We start from the raw sequence: 13395 nt of genomic DNA, 5'->3' as shown, positions 1-13395 counted from the left end.
CGTTATGTGAGGTACTACTGTATGTCATCCTGAATGGAAACTTGAGGACCCAGATCGATGTAGTTGAATCGTAGGATTATAAATCAACGCATCGATGTAGTGAATGACTCGTTACACCCCTATTTGCTGTAAATCCCACAAATTAAAACTCTTCCAGAGAATTAAAGGTCAGCTTCACTTTAATATTTGACAAAAAATAGTCGAATCACACATGGACTTGGTGCAGTATTGTACAATAAAATGTAGTTGCATGGGGCGAACAAATCATGCTGTATGTTTTCCTGTACTTTTTTCTACAACTGCGGTCGTGATGGCAGAACATAGCGTGGATCCATACGTTCTAAAAGACAGCACAATCCCACAATCCACGACGATTGTCCCAAGCAATAACTTCGACGACCTTTTCAGTGAACCGCTTTGCCTTTTCGGTCTCTTTTCTATATTTGTCTTTCCTCCAAAAGTCCAGAGTTTGTTGCTTTGGCGTGACAGCCTTTTCGTCGGTGGTCTTTCTAACCGATTTGTACTCCGTTTTATGTTTGTTCCGCAGATGGCGGATTAACTTTGTGGTATTGAATGCAGCTGCGCTAGTACCACCCCTTGAAATAGTCATTTTGCAAACATTGCACGTGGCTGTTGGACTATTTTTATTTACATTGCAGAAGTACTTCCAGTAAACTTTGTTTACTTTCTGGCCTGCTGTAAAAGCAGCAGCTGCCATAAAGATCGGATGGGCTCATCCTCCGATCTCCCATCATTAAAAGTAAAAAAAGGCACAGATTGGGACATCTCAGGTATCTAGTATTATTCTCCTGACATTATGTCTTTTCTGTATTTTTCCCATTTTTGCGGTTTTAATTTTATTTCTACAATGTGCCGCGGCCAATAACAAAATAGCTGTGTGATGAAAATGGCCAAATGGCCGCACTGTGGACACCCCTGCTTTTATAGCTCTTCGACAGGGTTTAGCGCATGGCGTGATGTCACTCTGTGAGCAACATCTCTCATCCATTATTTAGCTTCTTAGCTTTATTCGTAGCGAATGATGATAACAGAAGAGGCGTGAGCGTCATTGTAAGTGGAAGTCACTGACAGCAGTCAATAGATCCGAAATGGACGAGAAGGCGTTTACAGAAGTGGGTTGTCCACCCTCTGAACGAGTTGTGTACAGACAGGAAATAATGTACTACTAGGCAACCAATCACAGCCTTAACGGTCTGCGTGAGTGCAGTACGAGGATTTTTTGGCAGGTGCATGTTACGCTAAAGAGACTAAATTAAAAATTCATACTCGATGAAATGCAACAAAATGCATATTCGCAGAGAAGAGAAGCCTCCATGTGTATTCAAGGGTCAAAATGCATAAAATGCATGCCGAGTACAAAAAATGTGTACATGTTGGCATGTCTGCCATGCCTTGCCAATGTCGAAAACAAGTGAACAGTCCAAGACCAGCATATTAATAAGCCCATAAGTCATGAGTCTTCCACAACAAAAAAACAATAGCTTGAAGCTAACTCCCCACTCCGCACCTCTACTGCTAAAACTTACTGGACGAGAAGCCAAAACCGTGCAAAAAGGACCGTCAAATTACAACTTGTAAAATAAGTTACGAATAATAATAACTCCAACTGTGAGTGGGTGCTCTGCGTTGCAGGCATGCCCATAATAATAATAATAATAAATACGCCTGAAATCTGATAACGAGTGACGCTGGAGTCGTACTGCTTTGAGTTTGCGTCCGAAGAAAAAGTGAAACACACACACACACACTCCTTGAATACTGGCTGAGCTGATGTTTCGTAGAGTCTTATGTCACTTTGCCACCATGTCATCGATACACTTTGGCCACGTTACAAATGGTGCAATCTAACGAGCATTCAACTTCAGATTTTCCACTGTAACTAATTTGTAAAGGCACAACACGATGCTTTGCTGTAAATTACACATGATGCATTCATGGACCACTGTTAGTTTTCCCATGTGCTGCATTCAAGCCATGCTGTCCCATGTGCAACTGTACTCCAGATCCGTAATGGCCTCTGCAATGTTAATGTGTTTAGACAGATGGGAGAGGCAAGTGCTGATGTGCTTAACTACGCATTTTACAGCTAAACTATTAAAGAGTTGTGCTGTTTACACACCAACATTTGAATACCTGTCTTCAGGCCAGTTTAATTATCCAAACCCTTCTGTTATTTCTGCCGCTTTGTTGTCTCTCAGCTTTGCACAAGGCATGAGATTTGTTTGCGACTTCATTAAGATATGGTGCCACGGAGCGGTTTGCAAACCAAAAACATCCTGCTCTTGTATCTCACTTTGCCCTGCCTCCCCCATAGATACTGTACACAACCGTTTTCTTATAAAGTCATTTAAATGGAGGAAATTAAAAAAAACGCCCTGTGATGTTTGCACTTTGAAATCTCTTGAGGCTTTAGGCAAAGGGGAGGCGACACGTGCCCCGAGTGATTCATCCCAAGACGTTTGATTAGTTTGTAAGTACTTATAGAGGGGGAAAGGGTTTGCATTATAAATGTGTTTCATGAATTTCCCTCATATGTTCATCTTCAACGTTCAAATAAAGCACTAATCAGGAGGAAGAAGGGAAGAGGGCATTTAGCCAGCAGAGCTATAGTCTCAGGGCCTCAGTGAGCTGGTGGATATGGTATTGAGAGACTTTAGGAAGCAGTGGTTTTTAATTATCTGGACCACATACAGGATGCCGTTTTGATTGTTTTAATGAGGCAGCTGGCCTATTGTCTCTCCTTAATTCCTCCATTGTTTTTAGAATATGTCATAGTTCTTTATTCTTTTATCAGGTGCTCTGCAGGAGGATTTAGACAATAGCCTTCATTCCAACTGCATTGGCTAGTGCACAAAGGCAGCTCATTGCCGACAGTTAGCAGGCAAACAAGTGCAAATCACAAGCTGCACTTTTCCCAGCCTTTTCGTCCACTTTCTTGACTTATGTCTTTCTCTCTACCTCTTGACCTTACTGTTCATGCATTCATTCACACAAAGCACGCCATTGTCATACGCGATCCAACTGTGTTTTTGGAACTGCGTTAAATCATCTTTCCGAACAGGGTGTCAGAAGAGCACAGACATCATTTTAGTCTTATGCGGGGCTCGTGTAAAAATGCATTATACATGCGTTAAAACTGTTTTTATGGACACTGACAGATGTACAGGTATTTAACCGAATGTTTATTATTGGTGGTACAGAACACGTCATAATACAATAATGCTTGTGATATTTTGGTTCCCTCATTGAATTTCTATATTTGGATCAACTGTGTAAAATCTAAGCTCTTATTAGCGGCATGTTTTAAAAGCAGAAATTTTAATGCACTTGTTGCATTCTCGAACCAGTAATAGACGCGTACAAATGTGCATGCTCAGGAGGTCATCAAATCAAATGCCTCCCTCACTCATGGTGCAACCAAAAAAAAAGAACACACGTGGAACACGCAATGTAACTGCACTGCACAGACTGTGGTTATCCAAATAAATGCTTACACACTAACACGTATGCAAAACAATACTTTATCCAGGCATTCTGGGTGACTTCCTGCTGGGGAAATGCACGTGTGGGCTTCCCAGCATGCCTTGTGTTATAAATGAGTATACAGTAGTATTCTTTTTTTACGTATATTGGTGTGTAAGCATCTACTGTATTTCCATACCTCCATAGTCTGTGTGGTAGAGTCACATTGTGTGTTCCACATGTGCTACTCTGTATTTTTGGTTGCACCGTATGTGAAGTATAAGCATTTGGGTTGATAAGCTGCTGTTGGTTTGTAAGGGTGTAAATGCTGTTTCACTGCATATAAAGAACACCTCCTCAGCAAGTCAAGGTATGGGTTTTCGACCAATAAATAGCCTAATTATGGAGATTATAAGCACAAAATGGCGGGTCTCGCCACAAATAAAAATGTTTTGATCAAAAATCTGCAGGGATTGACTCTATCTGGTGTTATGGTGTTCACAGGCAGGCATTACTTTAAGTGTTTCCTCAGTCATGTGGCCTTAGAATTGTCATTACGGTGCTTTTCTCTCCCTTATGGCTCCCTCGATGTGTGAAATACTAATATAAGTCACGTGTGGGTTTTGTATTGCAAAGAAGCAGATTAAAAAATATCAACTACACAGTGCACACAATTGAAGTCAAACTGCAGTTGCAACTGCGAAGCAGGTATGATTATTTTTATTTGATGATGCTATGAGTATTGTTAAACCCAACACACATACAGTATCTCCCCACAAATCGACTGATACTAGCAGAATGCTGCCTCAGTGTTTTGTTTAGCTCAGGAAAAAAAAAGTGGTACATCCAGTCCTGGTACTCACTTCCAGCATTTGTGCACACAACAGATGGATCTGTCGCTTCCTTGGCTGAAGGGATGCAAGCTGACTGCATATTCTGCTGTCAAAAGCAGTAAAACATTTCTCCACACTCGCATAATCTGCCTCCTTTCTGAATGTCTTTCATCGCTATTGATCCAAAAACACTGATTTGTATCGCAGCATGCACGCCCTTGTTCATTATTCTCTTTGTAAGCTCCGAGCATGTCTCCACTAAAGAGATCCATACAGAGGAGAGAAACTTTTGTGGCTATGGGTGCGATATATTCCCCCGTCATTGTCAGTTGCCGTTTGTATCTACCTTGATGGTAACTTGGGCAGACAGTAGAGAGGAGTTTTGTTATTTTAATTAGGAGATAAAAATTCAAAGGGCCTCTCCAGGCAGTGTGCGGTATGACAGAATCAAAACGATGAAGTGGAGCGGCCTGAAGTGGGTGTCTCGTCACAGTCGATTGGCCAACAGATAGGCACTGCTCTTTAAAGGGGTGACATGCACGCACACACTCATAGGGAGTGATGCTGTGCGCAGAGGTAGCATATTTTAATATAATTTCCCTCCTTTGACGTTTGTGATGGTCTAATTTTCAGCACTTCACCAGCAGATAGGAAGCATTTTAGTCAAAGCGGATAGTGAAATATTCAATTTGGAATCCAAATAATAATGGGGGAATTCATTCAAGGAAATGCATGATTTATTCTGTAGATATGCTATACTGTTGTCAACTTTATTTTTTCATGTCATAAAAAAGTGGATGGTGTTAATTGAGAGAACCTTCATAACGTTTACAGCGTGGTTTTAAATGGGGAGGTTTCATAGGGTTTATGTAAACATGGGTAGTCAGGGAGGGGCTTTCTCTGCGCTCTCTTTATTCCGCATCAGCCAGGGCTCAAATCACATGTCGCCTCTCAGCCTGACACTGTGATGCTATGTTTGCACATCTTTGAAAGCTAACAGCGTGCCTTAATTAATTGTCCAGCTTTCCTCGGAAACAATGTCCTAATTCTGCCATTTAGCGGGAGCATATCATCGTTTGTTGTTATCTCTGCAGCCAGATTTCTGTAAATAGTCATATTAAAAACTTTAATCTCTTCTATGGTAAATGAAGTGCAGCTGAAAAAACCTGTCATGTGCTGAGATAAATGTTATCTAAGCTAAAGCTTTCGCTCTCTTCCTCTACCTCCCCTCATTCAGCCCCCAACCCCCCTTAATGAATATGTTCAGAAGATTTTAAAAGGAATGTCTAATCCCAAACGCCAAAACACAACAATCTAATAATACCAAGGTCCTCTTTCCGCGTTGTAACTGAAAACAGCCATGTTGCCCTCAGTCTTCTCAAGTAGCATTTGTCGTCTACTTATTGTGGCCAACATCCATGTGTCGACAAGTACCGGTAAATGTAGACGCGTGTTCTCCTTCATTCTTGTTTGTTGCATTTTGCATGTTTGTTCCCACTGACGAGTCGAGCCTTTGCAGTGAAAAAGCAACTACAGTATGGTTCTACCTGGTGGGAGAACTTATAAAAGTGAAAAAGAGATACGCTTTTTGGCCCATGTTGGGATTTCAAATTAGTTATATGCGGTGGAACCTCAGTTTTGGTCCGATGAAAACCAAAACATACAAAAACCGAGTAAATTTTTCCCATAATAAATAATGTAAATGCAGTAATGCCTCGTTTATCACAGTTAATTAGTTCAAGACCCAACTGAGATAAATGAATTTCTGCGAAGTAGGTCTCCTTTATAAATGGAATATTTTCATAGTTAGAGCTTTGAAAACCTGTTTGCCACCTTCTGAGTAAGGTGTCACATTATTAGACCCCTCTAGACATGAAACACCCCTATAGTGACTTTTACACTCGTATTACCCAATATAGTAGACATAATAATAGAAAATAAGACATCAGAAACATATATAAGACATAACAGACTCACACTGACAGCGGACTTCCTGCGGTGGCTATTGTCTCATCAGTGTAACCTTACTAACACCTAGTGGCCAGTGTAGAATACTACTGTAATGCCGCTGTTTGTGGATAAGGACAAGACTCACAATGCACTTCAGTCACTTTATTAACAAGCAGAGAACACAATGCAGTGAACATACACACAGGGGCTGCTGTCAGCCACAACTCACGCCAGTCACTGCACTCTCCACACTGCTAACCACTGCTAAAAGTTATCCGTTCACTTGTAGCGGCTACTTATGTAGAAAAAAAGTCAATTGTTTCATGGCTGCGCTTCGCGTCATGAACTCTTCAATCCATCCATTTTCTATGTCACTTATCCTAATTAGGTTCACCGGGGTATGCTGGAGCCTATCCCAGCTGACTTGGGGCGAGAGGCGAGGTACACCCTGGACTGGTCGCCAGCCGATTGCAGGCGTCATTAACTCCATAAAGTGAAATACATACTGTATAAATGATGAATTAAATGCTATAAATGAACATTTAACATGACTTTTAACTTTACTTGAAGACTCTTGTTGGTGAACACCGTGATGAGTGGCGTGGAGAACAGGTGGTGCCACGCAGACGCTGTTTCACTTTGTTACAAACTTAACTGTAAAGACTGGACGGTTAAAGCATGCTCACTTGAACTTTACTGTAAACTTCTGCTTTAGGTATAATCATTGCACACACTGGTACGGCTCACTATCTGTTACGTGTCTCCCTTAAATCGTTCCCTCTGCCACCTGTGTTAAAGGTTCCTACCTTTACATTACAATCCTATTCTAACAGACACTACTTTCGTACTATGTTACCAGTTCGTGCTTGAATTCAGTAGTGTTACTTACTTTCCTTACGAAATTTCTGGCGCTTGAAACTTTTTTTGCATTTTTTTTTCCGAATTTAATTTAAAAAAAAAAGAAAAGATTCCTTTAACACACAATACGCAGTGCTCTTGAACGCCTCGTCGGTACACCGCACACATTGTTTATTTGGAGGAAGAAAGGAGACAGATAGTAGTTGTTCATCGTTCTGTCCCCTCACCCCCACCCACAACACACAACACACACACACACACACACACACACACACACAGACACGTAATACACATGATTAGAGGATTCTATCTGATTCTACAATGTGTTTATAGTGTCCCAACTGTAAAAGTACCACCATTCATTCTCTGGTCATACTATAACCAAGACATAATTTTAGCAATTGTTTTTATGGAAAACTATATCCTACAAAAACCACGGTGTATGAAAACAGAGGTTCTACTGTACATGCAACATATCCTCATGTTTTAAATAAAACCTGTTGTGCACACACACACATATAAGTATATGTATACTCTACTAATAATAATGTTGTTGAGTGTAATACTGAATGTACTGTACATGTGATAAAGCTTCCCCTTCTCTCACAGCAACACTTTAACATCGTCTCCGTCTGTTTTGTGCAGGTGGCCAACTGTGGTGCACCACCACCAAGAACATGATGGAGGGTGAGGAGCTGGTGGCATTTGCAGTGGACTTTGACTCGCGTCTGCAGGCAGTGAACCACATGTCTTTGAGTGAGGGCATGTACCCAGCCAGGCTACTAGACAGCATCCAGCTCCTGCCACAGCAGGCTGCAATGGCTTCCATCCTACCTACTGCAATTGTCAACAGTGAGTATCCATGTGCCATCATTCATTTTGTTTCGACATGCACATATCATGCGCTTTCTTTTGTTCTCTCGCTTTCTCTCTCTCACACACACACACACACACACACACACACACACGCGCGCACACGCAAACACACAGCTTGCCCATAGTCACCTGCTTAACAAGGAGCGTTGTCTCCACAAGGCGGAGATTAACCCAGATGAGTCTCTGCATTGGCGATAAGAACCAACGACCTTCAAGTTTTAGGTTCACATAAACACTCGGAGGATCGGACTATCGTGTTAATTGCAAAATACAGGCCTCATGCAAATAGTGCGTTTGTTTACTTAGCGAGGGCTATCTGGGTTCAGCTCAACAGGGAGGTCTCTGTAAGCAGATGGTCCAGTCTTCTTGTTTGCCCTTGAAAAAAGGGCCCAAACCCAGTGGTGAAAATGCAGCAATTTGCAGCAGCTGATGATTTGGAGGAAAAGCCGGCTCTGAGAAGCAGATGTGGAGTAATGGAAAGAAGCATGCACGGGGGAATGCAAATGTATTGAAGTGCAGTCTTTTTCTTGCAGTCTAGTGTAAAAGTATGTATCCTAATATCTTACGCTCTTCCTGTTTGCGCCCCTCCAGAGGACATCTTCCCCTGCAAAGCTTGTGGAATCTGGTTTCGCAGTGAGAGGAATCTCCAGGCCCATCTGATGTACTACTGCAGCGGGCGGCAAAGAGAACCCGAGACGATCGTTGAAGAGAATGACACTGGACCACACCAGACCTCTAGCGCCTGCCCCTTCCCACAATGCACCAAGACCTTTTCAGGGGCCAGGGCCCTCGAGATGCACCTCAGCACCTCACACAGTGGTGAGTAACATGACTGAATTTCGTTATTAATTTGGTATGTGCCAATGTAAAGGAAGAAAGGCACGGGATTCAGGAATAAACTGTCAAATTTTGGTTTTCATACGCCCCAATTTTCGTGTGACTCGTTTTTTTCTCGAAAATTGTCACCAAAGCTTTGCCTCGGTTTTCGTTCAATATTGCATGTAACACAATAGTCCGTCACAATAGTCTGTTCTCCAAAATCGAGTGCCCAAACTCACCGAGTGCCTGTACTTTGATTAAGAATGTGAGAAACACGATTGAATTTGATCTCGCCAGGATGTACGGGAAGTCCACATTGACAATAAGTTCCATCTGTTGGTAATTATTTCACTTTTTGTCTGCATGTACATCTACAATTATAGTCTATAAAACATATTTCTTGTTCATATTTTGGGTGTCCGGAACAGATTCACTGGTTTTACATTATTTCCTGTGGGAAAAATTGCCTTGGTTTTCTGATACCAAGGTGCCGCTGTATCCTGCTGTCTGCTAGCGTAGTTGACAGAATATGCTTTGGCGAATAAAAATCAAGTGGATGGGAATATCCTTGGCATAAATGCATGGCTATTTGATGGTTTCAACAGTTAACTCTAAAGCAGAAGTGGGAGGCGAGATTCTCAGGTTGTCTCTTTTATCTCCTTCACAGGTGTCAAAATGGAAGAGAGCCTCCCTCCTGGCACCAGCTTGAAATGCACAATCTGTAACTACACGGCAGATTCTCTTATTACATTCCAGCATCACATCATGTCTCACCTGTCACAGGCGGCCTTCAGATGCAATCACTGCCATATCAGCTTTCAGAGCCACAGGGAACTCTTACAGCATCAGGACTTACATGGGCATGGCAGCAAACTTCACAGGGAAGGCGATGCCACCGAGCATTCCCCCAGGGGGTCTGAGGAAAGCCTCCAGCAGCAGCAGCAGGCCTGCACCGAGCTCGCCAACAGGAAGGACACTCTGCTGGGAAGCCCCAAAGGGGCCCTCAGCAAGGAGACCAGCACAGACGGAGAGGCTGACAAGGCTGAGAAGAAGCCCATGCTGTCTGCTCAGAAGGGAGATGCCCACCCAGGCAGCAAAGCAAGTTTTTCCTACACTAGGATCAAGTCTGAGCCCTCAAGCCCCCGCCTGGCCTCCTCCCCCGTGCAACATAACATGCCTACATTTCCCATGGGCCCCTTCTTGTCTCAGTTCGCTTTCTCCCAAGACATTTCAGTGGTCCCGCAGGCTTCGGAGATTCTAGCTAAAATGTCAGAGCTGGTTCACAGGAGGCTACGTCACGGAGGGAACAGCTACCCCCCAGTCATCTATAGCCCTCTTATGCCCAAAGGGGCCACATGTTTTGAATGCAATATCACCTTCAGTAACCTGGACAACTACTTGGTCCACAAAAAGCACTACTGTAATAGCCGCTGGCAACACATGGCAAAGTCACCCGACTTCTCCGCGCTTTCTGACAAGGTCCCTGAGGCGGTGAGTCCCAACGGTGGACACACTTCTGTCAGCATGTTGACTGGATGCCACCCTGCTGAAGCCGACAGTCACCTCATGCAGTCGGCGTGCCTGAACTCCAGTGTATTAGACATGATAAATGCTGGGGCCAAAGGACCTGATAAGGATCTATCAGGACAGGTGAAGAAGGTCTCTACACCAACTGGGACCGAGGAGAGGCTGAATGGAAAACAGCTGGAGGGAAAGAGCCCAAGTACTGGTCTTGTGGAGAGCGACAATGACCCGAGCAAGACGACCTGTGATGCCTGTAATATCACCTTCAGCCGCCATGAGACCTACATGGTGCACAAGCAGTACTACTGCGCCACTCGTCATGACCCACCCATGAAGCGCATGTCCACCAACAAGGTGCCCTCCATGCAGAGAACCATGAGAACTCGTAAACGCAGAAAGATGTATGAGATGTGTCTCCCTGATCAGGACCATCAGAGGCCCTCCATGGGACAGCCGGGTTTCCTTGGGGTTCCTCCTATGAATCCTTGTACGTCCCAGGAAGCTGTGGACAGCCTCGGAGACCGTTTCCACCCACGCTGTGACATCTTTCCAGGTATGGTACCCAAACACCTGGAGGCCTCTCTGACTGTCACTAAGCCTATTTTGGCTCCCAAATGCAACGCAATGGAGCCACAAGAGCTGGACGCTCCCATTGATCTCAGCAAAAAGTGTTCACCAGTCTCTGACAAGACATGTAGCTCTCCAAAAAGACTGTTGGACTACCATGAATGTGCAGTGTGCAAGATAAGTTTTAACAAAGTGGAGAACTACTTGGCACACAAACAGAACTTTTGCCCTGCTACTGCCGCTGCTGCCGCTCAGAAGTCACAACAGCCTCATCAACAGCAGCAGCACAACGAGACTGCCAATATGGACACTACCATGTTCCCTGATGTGATGAGCGAAGGCAATAACAACACTGATGAGGCCCTTGATAAGAGCCCAAGTAAATGTGAAAAAAACGGCAATGGGAAGGCGATGGTGCAGAATGGAGGTCTGTTCCCACCCCACCTGGGGCCTGTGCCTGGTCTCAAGCCTTTTGCTGAACCTCAGCTCATCCCATCAAAAGATGACAACAAGAATATGTATCTGCCCCATTGCCTTTATCCTGGAGCAATAAAGAAGATGAAAGGTCCTGAGCAAATATCACCCTATTTTGGGATAAAGCCAACTGACTATGTGAGTGGAGGACCGGTGATGCAGGGAGAGGCCAGCGAACAGGAGCAAAGTGTTAATGGAGGAGGAGGTGGAGTTGAGGCGGGAACAACAAGGGAACAGACCCAACAGCCTGCTGCTAACGGCTGCCCTCATCCTGGCAAGGAGCCTCTCCCACTACTGCCCAAAAATCGGGGCATGGTCATTGTCAATGGGGCGCATAAGCCAGAAGAACGTTCAAGCACAGCACCACAACAGGAGAACCAGCCCCAGCCAGATGGCCAACCTGCTAATCCTTCACCAACGTGGACAACCGAGAACCCCGCCGACTCCAACGAGAACATGTCACCTTCCTCCAAGTCCCCAAATGAGGAGGCGGCCCCCACCGCCAATAAAGGGGTGAATGGCTCCGGAAGTAGCAAGTACTGTCGCCTGTGTGATATCCAATTCAACAACCTGTCAAACTTTATTACTCATAAGAAGTTTTACTGTTCATCACATGCTGCAGAGCATGTCAAATAAGAAGACCTCTTCTTCCACCCAAACCTCTTTCCTCCCCATCCCCATGATATTTAACCCCCCTTTTCACTCCTCCTTTGTTTTTGGTACACTGTTTGTGTCTGGAATAGTGCATCATGCAGTGCTAAAAACTGCTTGTGGACAATCAAGAGAAGCTTCTCCTTTCATCGTTTTAAGACTGAAACATGCAAAAAGCATTGGTTAAAATATAAAAAGAGAAGACAAATGAATCAAGAATAATATTGGTGCCACTTTCACATTAATTTATTTTACAATCAGTATTAATGAGTAGTGATTTTAATTTAAATTCAAATGAAATTTATATCAGAGTTGTTTGTAATGTTATTGTATAGTCATTCTTGTGTAGCACACATATTGTTTACATTGTAATGTAGGCTCAATGAAACAATAGTCAATAAAACAATGCGATGCATTTTAGACACAAAAATAGCTACTGAGGCACTTGTGTATTCTTATTTGCTGTAGCAGATGCAGTATATGCCCCAAATGTCGACTAATGTAGGCAACTGATGACTTGTTAGCCACAACCCTGCATTTCACATTTTGGCATATACACATGGCTTTGCATTCATATGTGGCTGTTTGTCCCTGTCTTTTTTCTTCAAATCAGATGTTGATGTTTTCATAAGGATGGCAGCAATCTTGTATAGTACTCCTATTTCTGTTTAACGATACACTTTGGTCTCCCTTTTGGAAAATTTGCTCTTAATGCAATACTTTGTAAATGAAGGAACATTACTGAAGGCAGTATTATGAAATGGGGACTGTGCATATAATTATTTGTAACCCTTCCGGGGGCCAAAAAAAAAAAAAAAGAATTAGGTTTATTGCTAACGAACAAGATGGGTGGGAGGTCAGCGGGAATACTGATTATCATTCCAATGTCCTGAAAATGTTTCTTAAAATGTTGTTGCTATGCATGTATATGGATGGAATTAAATTCCAGATCTGTTGGAAATTTTTATTTTGATGTGGTGTCATAATTAAAACTTAAATCCTCAGGATGAAACGCTGATGTGGGGTCTTTCTTTCACACTAATGTATCTGACACGTTCTGCAAAGCTGCAGAACTCTTTACAAGAATCTTCTAGTATATTTTGAAATTGTTAGTTGTAAGTGAAATGGGAATTCCATGGTTGTGATTGTTACATTGTTGCAGTATGGCGATGATAAAATGAAGCTTGGATGACGTCATCGTGGTCTTTTCTTGATTGATGATTTAGGGGCTAACCACACGGAAACGCTTTCAGGTCAAAACGGCAAAGTATGTTATAGTTTGAGCCTCTCATCTACACGGAAACGGCGTTGTGGGTGTCCTGAAATGGCATTGTTTGAAAACCGCTTCCATGGGCAATCT

The 13395-nt window shown here is 43.2% G+C and overlaps 1 protein-coding gene across 1 annotated transcript in view; it reads left to right on the top strand.

The window, feature by feature from the left end:
- The window catches only part of zfpm2a (zinc finger protein, FOG family member 2a), a 144617-nt gene extending 131514 nt beyond the window's left edge, over positions 1-13103 (top strand). The window contains exons 6-8 of the mRNA XM_054783273.1: positions 7770-7976; positions 8592-8819; positions 9487-13103. Of these exons, the coding sequence (XP_054639248.1) occupies positions 7770-7976; positions 8592-8819; positions 9487-12020 (2969 nt within the window). The 3' untranslated portion in view covers positions 12021-13103. The remainder of the gene's footprint in view (positions 1-7769; positions 7977-8591; positions 8820-9486) is intronic.
- Positions 13104-13395: the final 292 nt, after the last annotated feature.

The sequence above is a fragment of the Dunckerocampus dactyliophorus genome, chromosome 7, assembly GCF_027744805.1.
Source record: "Dunckerocampus dactyliophorus isolate RoL2022-P2 chromosome 7, RoL_Ddac_1.1, whole genome shotgun sequence".
Taxonomy (NCBI): Eukaryota; Metazoa; Chordata; class Actinopteri; order Syngnathiformes; family Syngnathidae; genus Dunckerocampus; species Dunckerocampus dactyliophorus.
Note: the sequence above shows the minus strand (reverse complement) of the source record. Positions and strands in the feature narration are given on the sequence as shown.